Raw genomic sequence first — 24,396 nt, 5'->3', positions numbered from 1 at the left:
CCACAGATTTCATTTTCAAACCATGCATCAATGGAAAGCTTAATTATTAAGAATTTATTACTCTTTTTTGGTCCAGGGTCACAATATATGGTTTTATTTTTACAAATGTCATTTCCATTTTGAAATGTGGTAAAAATTTTCATGACAAAGATGAAAAAGTGGAATTCTTCTGTGATGCATGTATACCTTTTAAGAACGTTTATTTCATAGAAGTTGACACAATCAAGCACACAAATCAAGGACAATCATGAAGTCCCAAAATGCTCCATAATAATAAAAAAAAAACTATATAAATTAAAAAGACAAGTTAAATTTTTTATAGGTCAGCTTTAATGAGAATTAGGCAGATTGTGTTACATTCCTAACAATACTTCTTACAGTTCTTGTGTTGCATCTTGTTTTTTTTACCCCCATGTCTTTTAAATACATTAATACACTTAATTCACTCTTTTTTGTGTATATATGAACTGTGAAATGAATCTTGAAATGTTCAGGTTCAGTTTTTATTATCATCCTATATTCTCAAAAAAGCCTAAATGTAATGAGTGCTATTGAGGAATGTGCTCAAGAATACTGCATCTCATTTTTCAAGTTTTATTATTGTTTGAAGTAAGGTCTGATCTTCATGCTGATAGATTTGAGTGAATACCACGAGCCCTTCCAGTTCATCCATACAATGCCATCATCTGTCCCATGCTTGGCCATATATTTTGTATAAGATCCTCCCCAATAGTATCGCCCATTAGGATTACAAGAGTGGCATCGGTTGTACCACCATCCTCCGCCATCTTCTCTTGAACACTGCTTAGAAGGATCTCCAGGTATCCTGTTTCAGAAGGAGACAATTGGAAAGAGAAGGAACGCATTACAGTACTGCACAACTTATCTATGCAGCTTTTTAATTTGGCTGCCATTAGGACAAACTCTTAAGACCATACGCACCATTTGTCATTATCTCTGTCGTAGGTGCTGAACATCATGCCGTTATGAATGGTCATGGTACGGTTCTCTCCAAACAGTTCTGTTGCACCATCCAAAAATGTGTTTCCAGCTGTTCCTGAGTAACGACTGACTGCTAGGATGTAGTTTGTGGCTTCGCCCTGCACGGTGAACTGCTCATACTGAGCGTAGACCTTTGAACCGGACCAGTCTTCCATTTCAACCAGAAGCTCAGTGGGACCCATCTTTGTAAGCTGACTAACACGGTCGTTACCCAACCAGTACTCACCTAAAACAGTCCACAACAAGTACGTTAGAGAATGAGTTGATATGAAGAGTCAGTAAATGTGAAAACTAGCTTCAGTGCTGTTCTACACTTGATTATGTTGGTTTGGTTGTAATGGGCTTTTATATATTCACTGTATTTTTATATATTTTTTTGCTAATACTGGGTTGACTATGGAAGCTTGTAAGTGTAGCTTGTTAAGAAGCCTGGTTGAAATCAGCACACCAGCATCCAAAACACATGCTTGTCTTTTCTGTAGGGTTTAACCACATAATACGCCCTGCTAGGCTACATTTTAAGTTCTTATCTAGATACTTCAGGTTACATGAGTAAAACCCCCACATGCAGAATCACCACACATCGTTTGACAGCCGTAGCTCACCAGGAGTCTGGCAGTGGCCTTTGCCCACATCAAATGCAATGTTTCCAAAGCCTCTTCGGTAGTCATCCCAACGCCTGCCAAAATCAACACTGCCATCCATACGGTTCTGGATGAGCACCCAACCTGTGGAATAGTAGAGAAATGTAGTTTTGCTCCAAAATTCTAAAAACATACATATACATACAATTAACTGCAGTTTCTGACCGAAATAAACACTACTGACAGTAAAACACCAATAACTTGCTTTTTACATCAGTAAACTTGCTTGGTTGCAGCACTCCATTTGTGGATGTGGAGCACTCAGGTGAGTTTTGTGAACATGAGATACAATATAAGAGCTCAAAGACATCAAGCTAAATCAGCAATGTTGCTTCGGCAAATTTGTTTGTTATTTCTCTTTTTCACTGGACATTTCACGTAACCGCCACATTACATACAACAACTAATGCAACTGAAGCTACAGTGCTACTCATAGAACATTTCTATTTGAAAGTAGGACAAAATGTAATATCCCTTTGCAGAAAAGTCTAAATTGGTTGTTTTGCACAACTTTCCCCAACAGGCCACATGATTTTAAGATCCTGATTTACGTTAGGGTTTGTTTAAAGGATGAAAGTGGACATACCTCCATTTTTACTTGTCTGATCGCAGAAGACCTTGTACGGTGTGCTGAGTGGATCAGGCCGTATGAGGTACATCTGAGAATCCTCTCCTCCTTTGCGAATGATGTCTTCGCACTCCTTGCCAGAAACCACAGGAATTGGGCAGCTGACTTTACAAGGCATTTGGCATTTGGCCCTCTGAGCAGTAATGGCTTTCTCCAAACGCTGAATCTTATCACGAATCTTTTCAAGCACACCCTGTAGGATTTTGATGTTCTGGGGGAAGGTGACATCCACAGCATCCTTAATATAAGCATGCTGGGTCTCTAGGCTCTCTGTGTACTGGCCAACCAGCAACCCATTGCCTGTGAAGAAAAACAAACCGTGTTTAATAATTCAGAATGTAGTGTGAAATGGGTTGACAAGAGCTACAATTATTGATTCGGTAGTATAGTTACCCTCGGTGACTCTTTGTCTTTGTGCTACTTCTGCAGTCATATCCAAGACGTAGCCATAAACGGAGTTGGTGGACTGGGTCAGCTCATCCACAGATCTTTTGAGCTGATCTACAGTTGGCCTCACGTTACGTTCTTGCTTCAGGAGGGTTTTCTTTAGTTCACAACCTGTGGGACACAACACACCCTGAAGAGAGAGAAAGAGATAAAACAACAGATTTGAATTGTGTTTTGTTTGTGCGATGTTAACTTAACGTAAAAATCAAGGTGCTTCAAATTTACAGCGATGCCATAGAAGAACAATTTTTGGTTAAACAAAGAACCATTGGTAAAAGGTTCTATCTCTTTCTTACCTTTTTATAATCTGGAGAACCTTCTTTAGCCACAAATAACCTATTTATTCAGATGTTAAAGGTTCTTAAAGGAACCATTTAGACGAAAAGGTTCTTACATGGCATCCTGAAGCATCTTTAAGAGTGTAGGGTCGTAAACACCAATATTCAACTAACGGTTGACAAAATGGGTTTTACAGTGTGTGAATTTTTTTTGTTGCCCATTTAAACACTCATCACTTTGGCATTCTGACCATTTTCTCAGACATGTGGGTACATCCACCCGAATCTGGCTGCTCTTCCTTCTCCTGCGCCACCGGTTTTCCCACCGGTGCTGCGGTTGGTCTTCCCCGGTAACGGCTTCCCCCGCTGATGGGGGGTGGAGCGGCTGGGCCTGCTGAGTATGTCTCACGACCTCTACTAACTGGACGATGACCCCTGGCATCTATGACTTCTTTAGGCTACAAATAATACAAAATACAATTAAAAATGTAACGTCACTACATTTTTTTAATTGTTTGAAAATGTTCCTATAAAGACTTACTTCTTTTTTGCTTTCCTAAAATAAAACAAAATTGGGATAGAAAGCAAGCAATAATCATTATATTATCAACAAGTAACAATATAATTGTAGGCAATATTATACAAAATAATATTTACCGCTCCATCACTTTCATCATCATAGTCGCTCTGTGCAAGAGCTCCTACAATACACAGGCAAAGTAAAAAGCGAAGCTTCATTTTTGTGGAGCTCACACTATAGTTCCAGTGAAAGTGTGAGGTTTTCAGCTGTAGATAATTCAGTGCTGCTCTCCCAGAATTTATACCAGATGGAACAGGAGGGACTGCAGTGCTGGTTAATCTTTAATTTTTTGAGGGACGGCATCATTTTTGGGAAATGAAGAAATGGCACGAACAAAGCAATGATAAATAATCATAAAGCAATCAATGTATATATCTATTAAAATAAATATTTAAATAATGTAACAAACAAAAATGCAATAAACAGTGCCACAAACTAAAATATGGCTGTACACTGAATGTAAAAAAAATGCAGATTTTGGAATAGAACAGTATTTGAAATAAATTGCCACTGCTGCTGCTAACAGAAGAATAAATAAATGAATGAAGGAAATAATTCCAGGGTTCTGGTGAAAACTGGGTTTAAGAAAATTCATTTTTAATACAATCATTTCTTTGAAAACACAGTTAAAGTTTTGATGTTGAGACTACCATTAAGCACAAAAGGATTTCCAGTTGAGAAACACTCTGTTCTGTTAAATGTTACTCAGCAAGTCAACTACTGCTGTTTGTTTGGCCAGTGTGATCAGTTGTGCCATATCCACCCACATCTTTTTGACTCAGAGTTAACAGATATGACTAAACAGACACTTTGTACTTAACGTGTGGTAAAATATTTATATTAAAAACACTAATGCTCTTAATCACTCTCTATCATTGTAATGTACATAATCTACTTGCATTTAATCATCTGACTGGCTTTTTGTACCCCTTCATTATTAATCATTTTTATTTTATTATATTTTGTAATAAGAGTTACAAGGTTATACAGGGTTAACCAATTAAGTAAAAGTCCAAATTCATTCTCAGATCTTACTGAAATGAATGATAAATTAACAATTGATTTGTGTTGGATGAAAATTGTGAAACATTTGGATCTCAACCTTTAGCCTGATTGAATGGGTAAGTCAGCAACTATTTAACTCCTTCAGACCCTGCATCCATTGAAATGGACATTGCATGATCTTTTGTTTAAACCCCTCCAGACACACTGACACCTTGATTATATATATATATATATATATATATATATATATATATATATATATATATATATATATATATATATATATATATATATATATATATATATATATATATATCAGATGCACCAGATGCACTTCAACCAAGAAAGGGGATCAAAGTTAGTTTTTTTTTTTTTTTTTTTTTGAGACTTTGTAAATATTAAACACTAGCTCAACTGTAGTGCCCAAGCTCTACTTATTGTGTATGATTAAAATATGGGGATTTTATTTTATTTTATTTTTCAGTCTTGGTGTCCATTATAGTGAACATATAAAAAACATATAATAAAAAAATTAAAAATAAATAAAAAATTAAAAATATCAGGTCTGAAGGGTTTAATAGGCCAATGTGGCAAGTGGGAAATAGAAATCTACTGACATTTTATCATGTGTAGACGTGTAAGGAAGTGTTGCGTCTGCGCAGATGCGTGCCAAAAGTCACTTCAAAGAACACTTCAAAGATCCAAATAAATACGATTCAATGATCCTTTCACATGACTTGACCCTTCCAAAAAAAAAAAAAAAAAAAAAGAAAGAAAGAAAGAAAGTCTGCTGGTCAGATTTGGAAGTGAATCTTTTTAGTCTCGTTTATGGACAGTTTCAGAAGATTCGTTGAAAAGATTTGATTCACAAGAACGATTCGTTCACAAATCATGGAACGCGACCAGAATGACTGCCGGTAGAAACGGAGCCATTAATAGATGACTGGAATCTAGACCGGTACTAATAATGGCTGGCTTGCAACCCCAGGTACTCGATTTAGTATTTTATGGATAGACAGTCAATTAAAACGTTTGGTATTTGGCCAAAATGTTGTGGTCTGTGCAATAGCTGTCGTTCTAACTACACTACCAGCTAGCTACGCAGCTAGCTAACGTTAGCTAGTACACTCATTATAATGTAGTCTGTTTACACAGTTCTTTAATCGACACGGTAGCGTGCTGTGCAGAAAGATGCCTTTATTTTAATGGGAAGGGTTAATCTAGTTGAGTTGTTTGTTGTGAAAACTGGCTACAAGCAAAAGCCCTTTAAACGTGGAAGAAACATCTGATGTCAATACATGTATTTGTAAATTACTATCATAACATACGGGGGTGATCCAGCTGATCAACAGCCTGCTTGTTTTATTAAATGCAAATTATTGGGCAGTCATAAACGAGACTGGAATGAACAATCACGACCTGCAAGTGTATGTGCATATTTATTTATAAAGAAATTAATATCTGTTGAGCCTTTTAAATAGCTACTGTGTCAAAGACGTAAGTTTGAAACATAAACAGCCAGCTGACTGCAAGAGCCACACAGGCTTTCTTCTAAGTCAGCTGAAGCTTCATAGAGAGGTGTGGACAAGCATGGCCATGTTTATATCATACTCCTGTGACATAAGGACGAAGATGCCAGCATCAGAGCATGTGCTCTCTAGATGGGTTCAAATGTGCTCAAATGTATGCAAGATTTCCACCTTGTTTATTGGGAAATGTAGTTTATCAGTGTAGTTTAGCAGACCTGTTAAAATCAGTTACATTAAGTTGAAATAGCATTGATGACATCAACAAATTTTGATAAAGGTACAAGGTAAACATCTTTGCAGCCCAAAGTAGGCTGTTTTTTGAGTTATCATTGAAATCTGTTTTTCCATGGAGAAACTGAATAGCCTAGATTTTTTTCTTGTGGGACCCAGCTGCACTCAATTATGTGACTTGCTTCAATACTGGATTCTGGCTGGTCAGTGGTCAATAAGGACTGTTGCCCATGGAAAATCAATATGTGTTGGGATGCCAATATAAATCCAGTTCAGAAGTAAAAACCTTAAGGGCGATACCTTATATGTGAGCTTGGACCACAAAACTTATATGTAGTAGTATGTTTGTAGCAATAGCCAGCCATTCATTGTGAGGTTTGAAATGATAAATTTTTCTGTTATGCAAAAAATCATGTCAAGTAAACATCATGTTCCATTTAGTAAATTATAAAAATACTGTAAAAATATTAACTTTTGATATGTAGTAATATGTCATTCTAAGGACTTAAAGATTAAAAAAATAATAAAAAAAGATTTATCTTGGCAATACATCATTGAAAAAGCATATTTATTCAGCTTTCAGATGATGCATAAATCTCAAATTTTTTTTTGGCCATTGTCACATATGGCCATACAAACTACAAGCAGAATAATTGTAAAATAATGAAACATGCCGATAAAGCAAGCCAAATTGCAATCCTGCAAATATAAAGATCACTGTGTGTGGATTGGTAACTTTCTTTCTTTCTTTCACAGGACGATCCTTTAAAAATGTCCCACAGAGATACTTGGAAGTAAGTGCTCTCCTGATCAATTTGTGATTTGTGATTGTTGCATAGAATAATGTTTTTGGGGTTTTTTTTGTAGTACAGAAAGGTAAAAGTGTTTTCAGAATGCTGTTCAGCTTTTTCCAAACTGTCACAACCCGTCTTCTTAGTACCTTATAATTGTATAAAAATAGTTTCTAGAGCATTTGTGTGTCATTATTATAAATGAACACCGTCAGTGTCGCGCAGGTGGCCTCGGTAGGTCTGGCCTCGTGTATGAACCTGCAAAATGAGCAAAAGTTTTTTCACAATCTCATGGCCTATATTTCTACATCAGTAGCTTCTCGTATTGTGCATTTGCTACTGATGTCTGTTTTTGCTTTGATTTCATGGCATAAACACTTGTGTGTGTGACTCCAGGATGCAGCACGAGAGGTTGCACGTGAAACACAGAGGTCATGAAGCCATGCATGCTGAGATGGTTCTGATTCTCATTGCCACGCTGGTGGTGGCTCAGATCGTCCTGGTTCAGTGGAAACAAAGACATTGCAGATCTTACAATGTGAGTGCCATATTATACAATTTAGGATTCTTAACATTACTATGCTTTAATATAAAGCAGTTGTTGAATATTGTTAATGTTGTTTCTCTTGTAGATGGTCACGCTATTGCAGATGTGGGTGGTTCCTCTTTACTTTACCATTAAGCTTTACTGGTGGCGTTTCCTGTCCACATGGGGCATGTTCTCTGTCATCACCAGCTATGTCATATTTAGAGCGACACGCAAGCCACTATCCTGCAGAACGCCACGGTAATGATCGGAAAGGCTTTGTTTTTTAACATTTAAATTTCAATTCTGTCAGCATTTACTCAGTACTAATCTATATGTTGTTCTGATATTTTTTGTTGGTTTTATATTTCGTTGGTCACAAAAAGAAACATTTTAGGGAAGAGTCACACTATACAATGAAAATATATTGTTATGAAATGTTAACGAACTAAAAAGTGTCCTCAATGATGATGACATTTGGTTTTTGGATGATCTTTTTCTTTAAAGCAGGGTTTCTCAACCATCGGGCCTTGAAAATTTTCAAGGGGTCATAGGATGACAATAGGGGGCCTTTGACTCAAAAAAAAAAAAGTCAAAATCTAACTAATAGCACCTCTGTACGTTTGTTTTATAACTCCATTATTGTTGAATGTGTTGCTTTAGCTGTGTTATATACAATGTATAAATATTTCACTTTTGCAGGATGGTGTATAAGTGGTTTCTCCTCATTTACAAGCTGAGCTACGCTGTGGGTGTGATTGGATACCTCGCCATAATGTTTACCATGTTTGGATTCAACGTTTTTTTCAGGTGTGTGAACTTGATTGTCATCGGAAACATGCTGTTTGAAATATTTGCTTAGAAGAGAAAGGGTACCATTATTCTGACTCTAAAATCCTAAACACAGTATTTGGCTGCATCTGAGTTAGTGAGTCAGTAGTTTCCATGGTAATGCTTACACAATGGCATTCTAATTGGAAGAAATTGCTCCCTTTGTGACATTGTAAGTCTGAAAAGAAACGAGTTGTACTTCTGGGGTGACATGTGTTTCAGAGGATGTGCAATGATTGTCTAACTGGCATTCTGAGAAAAATTGTACAGACCCCAGGTCTTCAACCCTGTTCCTGGGGAGTCACTGTCTTTCGGAGTTCATCTACATTGTTACTATATTATTGTGGATCTTTTTTTTCCAGAATTAAAGCAGAGGATTCAATGGATGTGGGTGTTATTATGCTTTTCTATGGTCTGTACTATGGGGTAATGGGACGTGACTTTGCTGAAATCTGCTCAGACTACATGGCATCCACAATAGGGGTAAATATCATATGACAGCATCCAAACATGCCCATATAAATGTAATTCTTAAGCCATAAATCGGTTTATTCTCAGATATTTAAAAAAACAGTTCACGCAAAAATGAACATTTCTTGTAAAAGATTTTGTTTGTTCATCGGAGTCAGATTTGGAGAAATTTAGCATCCTTTGAATCTTTATTTTGATTCACCCATTCGCTGCAAGTGATGTAATACCAAATATCAGCAAATCTGTTGTGATGAACAAAATTCTACATGACCTTACAGTATATCGTTTTGGGGTGAACCACTCCTTTAAGAATGTTTCAGTTTTCAAAAAAAGAAATGTTTTGGTCATTCTTTGATTCATTTCTGTCTGCTGCCTTCAGTATTATAACATGGGTGGTATGCCGTCCCGAAACCTCAATAATGACGTGTGTGCCGTCTGTGGTCAGAAGATTTTTGTGGATGTAGATGAGGAAGGCATCATTGAGGACACCTACCAGCTCTCCTGTAACCACATGTATCCTTTATTACCCCTAAACCTAATCTATTATGTTTTTCCTAAAAGGAAACAAGATTATATGTGAAAAGTGTATGTTTAAATGCTTAGCTGTTTAAATTGACGATTTTTTTAAAATGACTGTTTATTGTGTGAGGAAACGATTAGAAATTTCTGTAAGCAGTTGTTAGTAAGATTATTGGTTATCCTTAACTACCTATGATCAACAGATTTCACGAATTCTGTATTCGTGGCTGGTGCATCGTGGGAAAAAAGCAGACATGCCCGTACTGCAATGAGAAGGTGGACCTCAAAAGGATGATGAATAACCCGTATCCTTGAATTTAGTTAAATTGGTCATAATTTACATTTCCAGAACACCTACACTGCCATCCAAATGTTTGGGGTTGGTGAGATTTTAGTTTTTTTAAGATCACCAAGGCTGATTTTATTTGGTCAAAATATAATAAAACCAGTAATATTATAAAATAATATTGCAATTTAAGATAAACGTCTTCGATTGTACTGCGTTTTAATTTCTAATTTGTAACATTAATGTTGAAAACACTCTGCTTAATACTTTCGTAGAAGCTGTGATGCACGTTTTCTATAATTATAGGCATCCTTGCTGAAAAATATAATTTCTTAAAATCATTAATTACTTGTGAATGATATATGTGTATTGATGGTTTTAAACATTTAAATGTGAAGGACCTCATAATACAATTAATGTTTTGCAAGTTACCCAGTTTCTAAACTTTAAATGAAAAAAAATGGAAATGTTCTTTGTGGGAAACTGGTGGTCTCTCTCTCACACACACACTCACACACACACACCGAGAATGATTTTTAAATGTCATGTTTTCAGATTTCCATTTGTAATACTTCTGCCTTGACTCTGAACATCAGCTGGGAGAGAACACATGTTTTATACGGACAACTTCTGGATTGGTTGAGGTACCTGGTCGCCTGGCAACCCATCATAATTGGAATTGTGCATGGAATAAATTTTTCACTTGGACTTGAATAAACACCTACAGTATTTGACTCCGTTTAAAACTGTGCATGGTTTGACCTTTGGATATTTATTTGTAAATTTGACAAACTGTACACTTTATAATGTAAATCAAACAGACGCTTTTGCGTTTTAATTTATTCTAAATTGACTCATTCAGACACACAACTCTTCAGAAGTGACCTACGCTGATACATCAAAGACATACAGAAGCCCATCTAGAGCTGCTGTCTATCACTCCTAATCAAAACTGTGCCTCATTTCGTCTGTCTATCTGTTTAACAATTTAGCATTGTTATGGTGTATTTTATGTAGGTGTGGATATCGACCGGTTATGTTTTCATTAGGGTGAAATGATGAGGAGCGCTCACCAAATCAGTGTTTATTTTGTTTTGTTTTACGTTGAGCTGGCCAAGTTGTTAAAACCCAGGAAGTGATCCGCTCTGTGGAAAATAAAACCATTTTTTGTGGCTACTGACGCAACTGGAGTCTGTCGTGAGTTGAATTGGCAAAATTTAGAAACTTTGTGCGTATAATCATTAGTTTAATCTCAAATTTTAGGCTGAACTACATTGATAAGTAATGTTTAAACAGCAAATCTGCATATTAAATGATTAAAATGATTTCTGAGGGATCACTTGACACTGAAGACTGGAGTAATGATTCTGAAAATTCAGCTTTGTATAACATGAATAAATTACATTTTAAATAAATGAATTTAAGAAAACAGTTATTGACTTGATTTTAAATTGTCAATATAAAATTGTCGCAAAAAAAAAAAAAAAATCAAGTCAATAACTTCTGATTTCATTTACATTTTCACTAATTAATACAATGCAGGACAACAAGCTTTTCCAAAGTCACTTTTTAATGAGCTGTACGTTAGCATGATAATGACGTGATAGCGATATTAATTAAAAAAAACACAGTCCAAGCAGGATTATTGTCATAAGTTGTAAACAGGCACACATCAACTAAATAAACTAAATAAAATAAAGTATTCCACTGAAACCATTTTCATCAATAAATGTTGCAAGATGTAAATGTTAAGGCTAATTTTTTTGTACAGACGTAAAACATTAACATTCAAGTAAAATTATTTTCTGATGAACGTACAAAACATTCTTTACATACAATCCTTATATACAGAAAATAAATCAAATCAGCACATTATGCAAATCATTGTGCATATGCAAACAACTTACGGTACAGAGTATCTGTACCAAAACAAAATGAACACATTCTGGAATTTGAATATAAAAGCAAGAACACAAAATGACCTTTGCATCGTAATGAGATGAAATACTATTGCCATTCAGTTATGATGAAATTTGTATGACATCATTACTACTACAGTATGTGAATCATGCCTCTAAGAATCCTGGGATACATGAGAGAAAGTTTGACAAATCAAAAATCAGTTCTTTGAAAATGTTTGGCTTTTAACTATGTTTGCATTTGAAACCCAAACATCTTTCCTTCGAAACATTATTTACGATAAATACACAAATATATAGATATTTCCAGTTTTTAATAGCATTTGTAAGGAAAATAGAGAGTCCTAATATTTTCTAAATAAAGAGCCATATGCTGCTAGTCTCATTCTAGAAGTATGCAAGGCAACAGTGCATTGTGTAATCTACTGTTAGTCTCTTACACACGTACACACGACAAATGATTCAGATGTTGTTGGTGATGTTTCAATAGCACACTGTAATTTTGCTTATTGCAGTTGCACTGAAAATAGTGAATTAAACAGACACAGGTGGAATATGATCATAGTTCGTGAAACTATAATCATGCCAATACTACCAGTCACATTTTTTGATTCATTTGCATTTTTTTTGTTAATAAGTGTTGTTAAGTGTCTTATGCTCAGCAATGTTGCATATATTTGATTAAAAAATACAGTGAAAACAGCAATATTGTTAAATATTATTACAATTTAACTGTTTCCATTTGAATATAATGTACAATTTCATTGATTCCTGTGATGGCAACGCTGAATTTTCAGCATCATTACTTCAATCTTCAGTGTTACATCAAGAAATCATTCTTTCACCTTGAAATCAGCTTCTGAAATCATTCCAATATGCTTATTTGGTGCTCAGTTATTATTATTAATAATAAATTATCATCAATGTCGAAAACAATTTTTGCTGTTGTAGAATTATTGTATGTTTGTGGAGACTTATGATATACTTATTTTAGGATTTCTTGATTAGTGAATGAATAGAATTTATTTGAAATAGAAAAACCGCTTAACTTTTCGATCACTTTGTTAGCAGTGTATCTTGGTTTCCACAAAATGTTTAAGCAGCACAGTTGTTTAACCTTGTTAATGTTAAGACATGTTTCTTGAGCAGCAAATCAGAATGATTTCTGTAGAATCATGTGACAATAAAGATTAAAGTAATAGAGTAATAGTTTTACCATCACAGGAATAAATTACATTTTAATATATTTAAATAGAAAAGTTATTTTAAACTGTAATAATATTTCACAACCTTACAGTTTTTACTGTTTTTTTGATCAAATAAATGCAGCCTTGATGAGCTTTATTACATAACTTTATTACATAAAAAAAATCATAGTTATTTCAAACATTTGACATAGTTTATAAGTAAACTGTAAGATAAGAACAGGTTGAGGAGGGAATGCTAAAGCTTGAAGACAAGAGATATCGCTGCCTGCTCTCTTGGCTGCATGAGATACGAGTATCTCTACACCATATCCTTATCAAAAGGTTCATGAGAAAGTGTTGAGATAGTGTTCTAATAGCATCCTAGAAGTCAGATGGGGCTCGGATGTGTCCAGAAGTTGGCAGCGCATGCATGGTCCACACATGCAGCACATAGGAGCAGAGTTTGAGCTCAGGTAGCAGTTCACTCACCAATGCATTCTGACGTCTCAGTATTTCCACAGTGTAGAGCGTGGAGGTTTGGCAAAGGCATTCCAAGGCATCCCATAAACAAGTGTTTACAAGCTGTAGTCTTCTTAGAAGGTCATCCGACAATAGTAACAAATACAAAAAAGATGTGAAAACCAAGGAGGAAGAATACCATTACATTACATTAAGTGCAAGATTTGGACACATACAGTATGACTGATTCTCTTTCCGTCTTAGATCAGAGTCTCTCTGAAGTCATTGCAGGTAGCGGTACACTTTAAAGCAGTGGTTCCCGGAATCAGCCACCACAACATGGCCGTCAGAGGTCAGAGCAAGACCCTGCGGACCGTAGAGAGGGTCTGCTGCCGTGTTGATGTAGGACAGGAACGATCCGCTTCAGTCAAACACCTAAAAAAAAGAGAGTGATACTATTAACTTTTTTACATTTTCTTAGCATTTATTTAATTCATATGTCTGTGTGTGTGTGTGTGTGTGTGTGTGTGTGTGTGTGTGTGTGTGTGTGTGTGTGTGTGTGTGTGTGTGTGTATATATATATATATATATATATATATATATATATATATATATATATATATATATATATATATATATATAAGAAAATGTAGGCTCAATATGATTTTGATCACAATGTTACAAAGGATTTCGGTTTCTAATAAAACACTGTTCTTTTCTAATTAAAATTTTAATTCTTTTTAGACATAAAGTAGAGTTCTTAAAGCTGAGCTTCTTTGATTACATCAGATTTTAAGTTAATACCAGACTTCAGAAGGACTTGTTACCTGTATCCGACTGTTTCCCCAGTCTGCCACAATAATGTTCCCATTGACATCCACAGCAACCCCTGTGGGAGCGTTGAACTGCCCGTTCCCTTCACCGTTAGAGCCGAACTTCAGCAAGAACTCCCCATCTGCATTAAATACCTATAAGAGAGTTCAAAGTAATAATAAATAGCAACATTATGTAGATTACAGAATATTATGTTCATGTAACACCATAGCAATATTAGAAAACGCAATGCCTAAGCTTACCTTAACAGAGTGGTTATGAAAGTCTGTGATGATTATTTCGTTGTTGTTGTTGACTGCTGCAAAGTGTGGACCTACACGGAAAGAAACGGTTAGGTTAAATTAATACAGAACCATTGAATGATTAGATAACGTAACTGTATCAACTCAAGTATTTTTATATCGTTCTCATCTGTATGTTACAATGAATTCTGCATCTTTTTATCAGATGCTATAGACATACCCGCAAACTGCCTGTCACCGTTTCCTCTGCTGCCAAACTTAGTGACGAGTTTCCCGCTGGGCTGGAAGATGAAAACTGTACAGGCCTTGTTATCCACAACGATAACATGACCGTTCTGATCCACAGATACACCTTTTGGGCCCATCAGCCTTCCCGAGCCCAGCTTAGCCTTCAGAAAAAATCAGAACGTTGTCAATAAAAATTAAGCGTTGCGCACTAATTCTGAATTTTGCTTGCGAGGACTAATCAAATATAACTCACCTTGTATTTACCCTCACTGGAGAAGATGCTAACCCACTTATTGTCATAGTCAGCAATGATGATGTCCCCGTTTGGATGCACAGCTACTCCAGTGGGCCGCTGCAGCTGTCCCGGCGAACGGCCACGCACCCCGAAACGGCTCTGAAACTCTCCCGTATTTGAAAATATCTGAGCAACAGAGGACTGGGTTGAGTTGTCAGGTTCTGCATGAAGATATACTGTACCCACAGTTTGAATGATGGGGGTTTCTTACCTGCACGCACTGATTGTTACTGTCTGCAATTAAGATTTTTCCTTCTGAACAAGCTGCTACTCCTTGGAGGTTAGTGAACTCTCCTTTATTCCTCCCTTTCGTTCCTATAAAAGAAACAGATATTATTCAAAAGACTTGAGATGAAGACATCAGGACATCCGAAGTGCTTTGTGAAGTTGCAAGAGTGCTTCTAGGTGGTTATGCTATGGATTTTTCCTTATGCTTCTGGATTTCTTCTGGGTTATTTATACGTTAACATGCACTTCCATGTTGGTTCCAAGCTGGTTTATAGTAGTTACAGTTACAGCTGTTCAAAAGTTTGGGTCAGTAAGAATCTTAATTAATACTTTTATTTAAATGTAAAAAAATGCATGTTACGTTTATTCCTATTTAAAAATGTTCATTAAACTGAAAATGTTCATTAAAGACTGGAGCAATGATGCTGCAAATTCAGCTTTGCTATTACAGGAATATTTCTCTTACCAATTACAGGACCTGTGAAAGGTAGTGTTTGTACTAGTTTTGTGGAGGGTTATAACTGCGTATAATAAATAATAGTAAAATTGATGGAAGAGGCAGCGAAACTAGTGAAGCTCTGGGCATTTTCAGCAGAGAGAAAGCAGCCTTTCAAGTTAATACTTTCACTGCATGTACCTATTCTAAAAATGAGGTCGTCCTCGATCGGGTTCACTCTCTTTTTTGGGGTGCTGAACAAGCTTCCTCCCCGTCTGACGCCCTTCTGCCGGCTTCGGCTCCCCGGGGACTTAGCGCTTCGTTTCCGCGCCCCGCCATCGCTGGAACCGGTGGAAGCAGCGTTGGCTGCGGTGGTGGTGGGTGGAGAATCATCCGGAGAGCTGGTGACCTTTAACTGGAAGGGGCTTCCTTTAATATGCTGATCGTAAAGTCTAAGCGCTAGACTAAAATTGCCCTCTTTCTTCACCGTGTATTGGAATTCATACGTTCCATTTTTATGGTCCACAATTTCTCCATCTGCGACGCTGCCATCCGGCGTGCAGACTTCAGCTGAGATGATGGCGTTACCCGTCTTGCACAGTCCTCCAGATTTGTCTCTCGTGGTTATGATGACAGTTGCCGGCTGGCCCACGATGCACTGTTCCAGACCCTCCCCCGACGCCTCGGTCTGACTGGCCACCGCGTTGGTGGTGACGATTGTTCCCAGGTTGTGGATGGATTTGCGAAGTCCTTCAATCTCCATCATGAGATCCAGCTGGTCGTTCTCCTCAGGCTGAAGAGGAAGGCCCTGGCTGGCCAGGTCACTGAGTCTTTCTCCTACGTCTTTATGGGTCTGCAGAATGACAGCCTTGTTTTCCCCGTCCAGGGCTTCACCAGTCAGACTGCAGTTATAGTTGATGGCAGCTTCCTCCTGCAGAAGAGTGTCCAACTGAGCCTGCAAAACCTTTAGGATACACAAAATTAAGCATGAGCCATGTTTCAAAAGATTGGCAGCTTAATTAAAGTTCCTAATGTTCAGTTAACATGCTAATATATTGTATTCATCTTACATTAATAAATACTGTTTAAAGTATTTATATTTAAAGTGTTTATTTATAAATACTGTCCAACACTGTTTAAAGGTTTGGTTTTTGTGAAAGAAATTGATATTTTTACCAGCAAATAATCCTGAAAAAAAATTAACAAAATAACATTTTAATCAAAAGAAGACAAAGAAGAAGAAATGTTTTTTAAAAAGAATGATTTCTTAATGATAATCAGAATGGTGTAATGTTGCTGGAAATTGAGCTCTGGCATCACAAGAATAAATCACTTTTTAAAATATATTGAAATAGAAAGCAATATTTCTCAATATTAAAGGTTTTACAGAATTTATGGAATAAATGATTTTTTTTTGTTTAGTTTACATGCATGCTAAAACTAATAAAATGAGAAAAACACAATTACTAAACCTAAAATTCAAAGAGGAAAAATAAAAACTAATTCAATATTAACATTAAAACAGTTATATATCTACAATACTACAGTGAATCTAAATTAGCATAAGAGACGCATTTAGTGTCCGCATGTAAATATATTTATTACATTATAATATATTTAATCTAGTTAAATACAGATTAATTTGTGCTTGCCAAGCACAAAGTTGAATCTTCTGTGCGCATACCTTCTGCTTCAGTCCATACGTGACTTCCAGCTCCATGAGCAGGACGCTCTTGCGTGTATCGAGGGTTTTGTGCAGCTCGCTGAAGGAGGAGTGGATGTCTTCTTCTATGGAGCTCCGCTGAGAGTTCAACTGCTGCAGAATGTCTCTCAAACTCTGAACTGCCTCTCTTATCTGAGGAAGCCTGTGAGTTAGTTAAACAGCTCCATTAAACATCCATTCATCTGTCTATTCATCCATTTAACTTTATCGAAGACATAAATACTAAATCATTGAGCAATCACTTAATGAATTAAGCAGTTAGGAAATCAATTTTTTTATGGGGCACACATAATCTGCAGACTTTTTTCTGTACTGATGGTAAGGCATGGTAAACTGTGGCAAGATTGACCTCACTGGCGTACGAAAGCGTTACAAATGGTACCCGTGTATATTCAGTGTGGGAAGTCTTATTTGTAAGCCTATTTGTTTTACAGGACTGCGAATGACATGATGGGCATCACAGGAGCACCTGTTCTTGGCTGAATCCACTCTGTCCTGTAACGCCGCTAGCTGCTGGTCCACAATATTTTCCAGTGAATCAGTGGGGTGCTCAGCATGTTCTCCATTCATACAGTCCTCACATACTGCATTCTCGCAGGCCAAACAGTACAACACAGACACCTGAAAACAGCACAGAAAAATAACAGAAATTTAAAATCATTTTAAAACGATAAAAAATTTGCATGTCAATAGATTTTGCTAAATTTTATAATATTTGCCATTTAATTTGCCAATCATTTTCATTAAAATGATTCTGAAAATGTTAAAATAATTTCTGTACATTTAAAAAAAAAAACATTTTTGTAAGCTAATGTTTCTCTTTCTCTCTGTTATATTTTAAATTTTAATTTAATTACATTTAATTAAAAAAATTTGCCTAAATCTTTCTTTTTTTTATATTTTCAAAATATATTTCCTATCTTTCTTATATATCTAAATACAACTCTTAGGTTTTTTTTTTTTATAATAGCTTTGTCTTGTAGTCAACTTGTACTGCTTGAAAATAAACTTATTATCTTTTCTGAGATTAAGTAAGGTGTATTTCAGGTGCTACAAGGCATAATATAATATAATATAATATAATATAATATAATATAATTTAAACTCTCACTTTGGTTGCGATTGATCATGATTAGTCATTGACAGCACTGAATATAATATTTTAATTTAAAAAAAGAAAAAAAAAAGTATACAAATTGTGAGAAATACTTTATGTAGGAGCAGTCATCCTAAATGCTCCCTAACCTATTAGCTTCATTTTATATTCAACTTACGATATTTATAGAGGAACCAGCTGAGATCAGGGTACACTTGTTTTTCTGGGACAGAAAGCTTATGCTCATGGGAAAACACTGCCTGCGAGAGATATTTCACCCATCTGTGCAATCGGTTTATGGTAAGTCTCTGTGTGCGTGTTTATGTGAATGTGTGTACTGAAACGGGTCTCACTTTTCCTTTGTGTTGAGAGCAAATTATCGCTGTTCCCTTGCCAGGCAGAGCCTCTAGTACAGTACATTCCTCACTGCTGCTGTCAGGAGAAGCCTGCTGCGCCTCCATGCGGTTGGAAGATGTAACTGCTCTCACGATACAAGGATGCAGAAAACACAACCCTAAAACGGATAAAAAAAAAGATAGGGGATACTTAAATAAGAGTTTTAATAGTACATATTTTTTGAAGAAAGTAGCTTGATGATTATTCATTTAAACTTTAAAGCAACTGTATGTAGTTTTCTGTGTTTTTGCTCAGTGAATGGAATTATGTAAGTAGTCATAATCATAATCGTTTTTTTGTGGATTTTCATACCCATTTAAAACACTTACATACTTCCAAAAACAGAGTTTGGGGGAGCGTGAAAAATAAATACGATTAATAAAACATTCTCCTAAGAAGTAAGTGTAGAATTGAGATAATTTTGAAATTGATATTTAAAGTTTAAACGTACATACAGTTGCTTTAAGTTTCATAATTGTGACTCTCTCTCTCACAAATTCATATTTAAAGCTATTATTCACAATTACCTTTCATATTTTTTACTCTGTGGTGGAAACGGGCTTCCATAGTGAAGCCTACGCCAAAAAAGGTGGAGAAACAGTACTGAACATCTAAGACTGATGTTAATTTCTAAAAGTCAAAATACGTTCCGTTAGTTTCCTAGTCGCTCTGTACCGATATAGACATGCGTAACATTGATATCTGCAAAGGCACAGGAAAATGTTGCTAATATTAAGTACAGAGACCACAAAGGATAAGGGGAAACCAATGTGCCACTTTGCAGTACTGGAAACATTTTCCATAAAAAATACAGCATAAAAGCCATAAAGTTAGTGGAAAGCATTTAAAATAAGCATATGACAGATCTAACTTAGATGAAAGAAGAGTTTCTCACCTTAGAAAGATGAAGCTCAGGTGTTGTGCATATAAATTGGTGTATTCTTATATAATGCAGAGATATTAAGGGAAGAAGGTGTATTTGATCCACTGGAGACACAAACAGACCACAGGCTGCAGGGGCCAATTACTGTCTCCCCTTATTTGACACTGGGCCCTACAGAAAAAAGAGGGATCAGAGATGAAAACGCACACATAAACACTGTAGAATGTACAAGAACTGTATGTTTCTGTATGTGTCCAAGGACGCAAGCACATGGTATTGCCACGCTACCACGGTAAATGAACTTATATGGTATATGAATGAGAGTTAAAAATAATCTCACTGGGTTAAACCGAATTCACAGAGACCTACAGGTTACTATGGTAACCTAAATTGGCAATTCACAAGTGCTGCAGTCACATGAATATTTCCTCAGTTTATGTTCTGAAAGCACGTTAATGATCACAGACTCAAAGTATTTCTGAAGACATTTCAACAGGATGCTTTTTATGTCTTACACTGTGATAATAATAAGAAATGTTTCTTGAGCGTCAAGATATTTAAAGGATTTTCTGAAGGATCATGTGACACTGAAGACTGGAGTCGAAAATGAATTGTCGAAAATTGAACTTTGATATCACAGGAATGAATAGGTTTATTCATTGGATTTTAAAATATATTTAAACAGAAAATGGTTACTTTAAATTGTAATATTTTTTTCACAATATTGGCGTTTTACTGGATTTTCGATCTAATGAATACAGCCTTGGTGAGCATAATAAATGTCTATCAAAAGCATAAAAAAATTCTGACCGACCACAAACGTTTAAACACAGTAGTGTATAATACCACAATCCACCACAAAACATGAGCACAGTGTTGTAAAGGTGTGTAAAGTTCACTGCCACTTATAAAGAGTTAAATATAAGTTTAAATTTACTGAAATACTACTATTCACCACGTTAACTTAATAATTTACAGAAGGTCGTAATATTCTGACCCAGACACAGGGCAGAGAACAAACACACAAGTGGTTGTTTTTTATTTTTAAGGTTCACTATGAGCTTTGGTAGTGACTTTAGAGGTGTATTTTCCCAACAGATGGGGTCTCCCATTCGTGAATAAATTAAGTTTTTTGAGAAAAACATTTCTGAATTTTTCTCCATATAGATCAGCAAACTGAAGGTTAAAAGTGCAGCTTCAGTACAGCTTTAAAGGGCTCTACACGATCTCAGCCGAGGAATATGGGTTTTTATCCATCTATAGATCTGTAGTTAAAAAGCGTAGGCTATAAATTTGTATTTTTTGTTTTAGGAAATGAACAATGGTTTCACTAGATAAGACCCTTATTCCTTGGCTGGGATTGTGTAGAGCCCTTTGAAGCTGAAGTCTATTATATGGAGAAAATCCTGAAATGTTTTTCGCAAAAAAAAGTAGCAAACACGTTGAATGACTTAGGGGTGAGCAAATGATCAGGAAATTTTCATTCCGGAAGTGAACTAATCCTTTAACAGCTTCCATTCATGCCCTCTGTAAACAGACAGTGAATTTAGACCGAAGTAAATGGACGTTTCTCATGTTGTCATGCAAATGGATTAAAGGCACTCAGACTAATGAAAATTTAGGGAAAACATGATTAAATGACTTAACATTACAATAATGGCTCTGTGTGCTTTAGGTTACAGCTGGTGTTGTGCTTTTTTGTTTTCATTTTTAAAAAAAAGTGAACTGTAGTGGGGTCACAACTAAGCTTTGAATCCGTAACTAAGCACTCACTTTCAAAGGAAGTAATATGCAGTGATAGAACTCCATGTAATCGCTTAAAAAATATTCAAAACCCACAACTACTCGTGAATACTGATAAAGTAAGTTACTTGGGGAATTTAAACTTGAATGGGAATGAGGTCATAGGGGAATCGAATCAGATGAAAAATAATGCTCGTATGATGATGTAATACAAGGAAATGGAATATTGAGCTGCCATATGTCATCACTCTTCAGACAATGCCATTTTTATCACAAAAAGCTCTCAGTGTTAGAACCAGAGCCCCTCTTTCCATCTCAGAGATCATAATGACAAAGGACAAGGAACGTTAACCATAAGGATCCTGGCAAAGGCAAGCAAGCGATTCTGTGAAGGACTATTTAGAGTTACTGAAGCAGAATCTCCCCAGGGTAAAACCACTCATGCATTCTGGATAGAAGATCCAAAAGCGCCCGATAGTTTTCCTGTCAGCTCGCAGAACAAAAAGGACATGTCATTGTCATGATGGCACAAGCACTAACCTGTCCTAACCATGAGCTTTCACAGCCAGCATTACAGGATACAAATCTATAAAATAAAAAAAAGGAAAAAGGGCCTCAAAAATGGCGATCAGTGAATATAGGTGCTAAACTTTGAGAAAATGTAGATAGTCAACCTCAGAACCCTTTAAAAATACTATCAAGCTAAACAGTTAGCGAACAGTTAACCCTTTAAAAATACTATCAAGCTAAATAGTTAGCTAACAGCTAGCTATTTAGTCTACTAACCATTTATCGTGTTATCTTAACTCTGATTAGTCAGCTAGCTTAGCACACTGCTAGCTTAACTTAACCTGATAGCTTAGCCTGGTCATTTATTTAATAATTTTTTTATTTTAATGATGTAACTTTTAGCTTTTCTTCAACTCTTCTCATAACTCTAATTAGAGTTATGGAAGTTTTGGCCTCGATCAAAATTAATTTGACAAACCACAAACTTTTATTTGAAGTCAGCATGAAATATTGCATTGATATTGAATGGATTGTTTGCTTGTGCCAGAGCACACGTCATCATAGAGGAGATGTTGTAAGTCAATGTTTTTAATTAAAGATTATAAGGGTAACAGATTAATATGAAGTATTATGAATTAAAAAAAAGTCACAGGCTCTGAGATCCGTGTTTAAATACAATTCCAATTCTGTAGCCTTGTCTGGAAACACTTAAATGCAAAAACAAATGATTTAGTGTTGGGAAAACGCCTGTATAGTAAGTATAATTAAGAAACACCCACTCCACTCTCAGTTAGCTTTTATCTGTAGATGGTAAAGGTAGGAAGAGTACACTATACTTTCATATTGCTGGTGGGTTGTAGATTAAACATCCTGAAAAAGGAGGATAATTTACATGAACTTCTGTGGCAGGAAACACTGCAGTAAGACTTAAAAGAACAATGTAGGAAGGCCATCAGTTCTTATGTGGTCATATGAAAAAAAAGCCTTCAGTTTGAATGCCAGATGCCTTCAGACTGATACAGCATTCAACGTTGAAGGTTCCCAAATGTTGAAAAATGTGCTCTCTGATCCATTCCTTGTGTCCTGGTTCTGCCAAACAGCACCAAAGCTGCCAAAGAAAACTATGAACAAGAACCAGTTCTCTCTGACAAGGAGACTGTACATTTTAAGAAATGGCTGGTACTCTTGGAAAAGCGAGAGGTGATGCAATCAGCCTGGCTGCAGAGCAGGAGCTGACATGGAGAGCATGCACCTCCATAACACAGTTTAAATCCGCAATAACATTTAACAATACATTTAAATATCTATCTTTCTATCTACAAACACACACACACACACACACACACACACACACACAGAGATACAGTCTAGAACATTTTACGAAATAGTTTAACTAAGATTTTCTCAACAAATTGAATTTATGCCTCTATTGCTTAAAAAAATAACATCTTTCATAGTGCTTCCTATTACAATCACATACTGAAACTTTACCCCTTTAGATCATCATACACATAAACAACCTAATTTGTATGAGCATGATATATTTTACAGCATATTAATATTTTAATATTTTAAATAAATATATATTTATGGCATATTTCTACTGTTTGTTTCTAACGCCATTACAAAATAATATGCATTAAAAATTGGGAAGGAAATTTCAGTGCAAAGACAAACGTCTGATTTTTTTATTTATTTCAGATTGACTGCATTTAGGCCAAGGAGCACAACATTGACATCACGCTAAAACAGTTGATTAGAAGCTACCACCAGGCCTAAGCATGTCTGAAAGCCTGACAAATGATTTGAACAGAGTATTAGGTCAGGTGCAGAGCTAAAGAAATGAATAGCAGCTTAGCTGTACATGAGGCCTATCAGAAAGATGCAACACATTTACTTTCGTTCTAAAAAAAAATAAAATAAAATACCTGATATTGCATGAGTCATATGCAGTTTTCAAAAGAACAGTGAAGGTTAAGTTCAGACTTCATGCAATACATGCACCTAAAAGAAAGATCCTTGCGAACGCAACACTACTATCATCCATCACAGTGTGTATGTGAGCATCCATCTCCTCTCCTCCTCTCCTCCTCTCCTTCCACCCCACCCCCGTTCTCGCTTCCCATGGAAACATGGTGCGTTGGTGTATCGCAGATGCTGCTGCATAATTCCCCGACTGCAAAACAACCAGCCTCCCTTTCTGTGCTGTTCTCTGTGTATCCGTCTGTATTTCGGGTCTTACCTTTCCTCCATAGCTGCGTAGCTTCAGATGCACCAGCGCTACAGGAGCTTCTTGCCTTACTCATCAGCCTGAGACCCATTTCCCGTAGAGGAGGGGTGGGGGGCTGTTTTGCACAGTCTCTTTTCGCTTCTGTTCGCTCCCCCACCTCTCTGCACTACAGCGACATAAGCAACTCACACCAGCATGCCGTAGGGGCGGAGCCAAACG

General features: G+C 36.2%; 3 protein-coding genes across 3 annotated transcripts; 1 reads left to right on the top strand and 2 right to left on the bottom strand.

Annotated features, from left to right (window-relative positions):
* Positions 1-183: 183 nt before the first annotated feature.
* fgb (fibrinogen beta chain) lies at positions 184-3,802 on the bottom strand. The gene is made up of 8 exons (XM_043249037.1): positions 3,657-3,802; positions 3,541-3,555; positions 3,251-3,457; positions 2,668-2,851; positions 2,233-2,574; positions 1,608-1,730; positions 943-1,228; positions 184-826 (listed from the first exon to the last, which is right to left on the bottom strand). The coding sequence occupies exons 1-8, from the start codon at positions 3,735-3,737 to the stop codon at positions 598-600; spliced, it is 1,467 nt and encodes a 488-aa protein (XP_043104972.1). The 5' UTR covers positions 3,738-3,802; the 3' UTR covers positions 184-597.
* Positions 3,803-5,390: 1,588 nt separating this feature from the next.
* Positions 5,391-10,953, top strand: rnf175 (ring finger protein 175). The gene is made up of 9 exons (XM_043241193.1): positions 5,391-5,572; positions 7,101-7,138; positions 7,532-7,673; positions 7,768-7,922; positions 8,364-8,471; positions 8,855-8,975; positions 9,343-9,476; positions 9,686-9,787; positions 10,365-10,953. Exons 1-9 carry the CDS (start codon positions 5,552-5,554, stop codon positions 10,483-10,485), a joined length of 942 nt encoding a protein of 313 aa, XP_043097128.1. The 5' UTR covers positions 5,391-5,551; the 3' UTR covers positions 10,486-10,953.
* Positions 10,954-11,320: 367 nt separating this feature from the next.
* On the bottom strand, positions 11,321-24,363 carry trim2b (tripartite motif containing 2b). Its single transcript, XM_043241177.1, has 13 exons — positions 24,190-24,363; positions 19,707-19,865; positions 19,339-19,386; positions 18,769-18,929; positions 17,789-17,940; positions 17,281-17,461; positions 15,798-16,560; positions 15,144-15,247; positions 14,891-15,058; positions 14,630-14,798; positions 14,410-14,480; positions 14,161-14,301; positions 11,321-13,768 (listed from the first exon to the last, which is right to left on the bottom strand). Exons 3-13 carry the CDS (start codon positions 19,376-19,378, stop codon positions 13,757-13,759), a joined length of 1,962 nt encoding a protein of 653 aa, XP_043097112.1. The 5' UTR covers positions 19,379-19,386; positions 19,707-19,865; positions 24,190-24,363; the 3' UTR covers positions 11,321-13,756.
* Between the last annotated feature and the right edge of the window lie 33 nt (positions 24,364-24,396).

The sequence above is a fragment of the Puntigrus tetrazona genome, chromosome 1, assembly GCF_018831695.1.
Source record: "Puntigrus tetrazona isolate hp1 chromosome 1, ASM1883169v1, whole genome shotgun sequence".
NCBI lineage: Eukaryota > Metazoa > Chordata > Actinopteri > Cypriniformes > Cyprinidae > Puntigrus > Puntigrus tetrazona.
The sequence above is the reverse complement of the archived record's forward strand: the minus strand, read 5'-3'. Positions and strand labels throughout refer to the sequence as shown.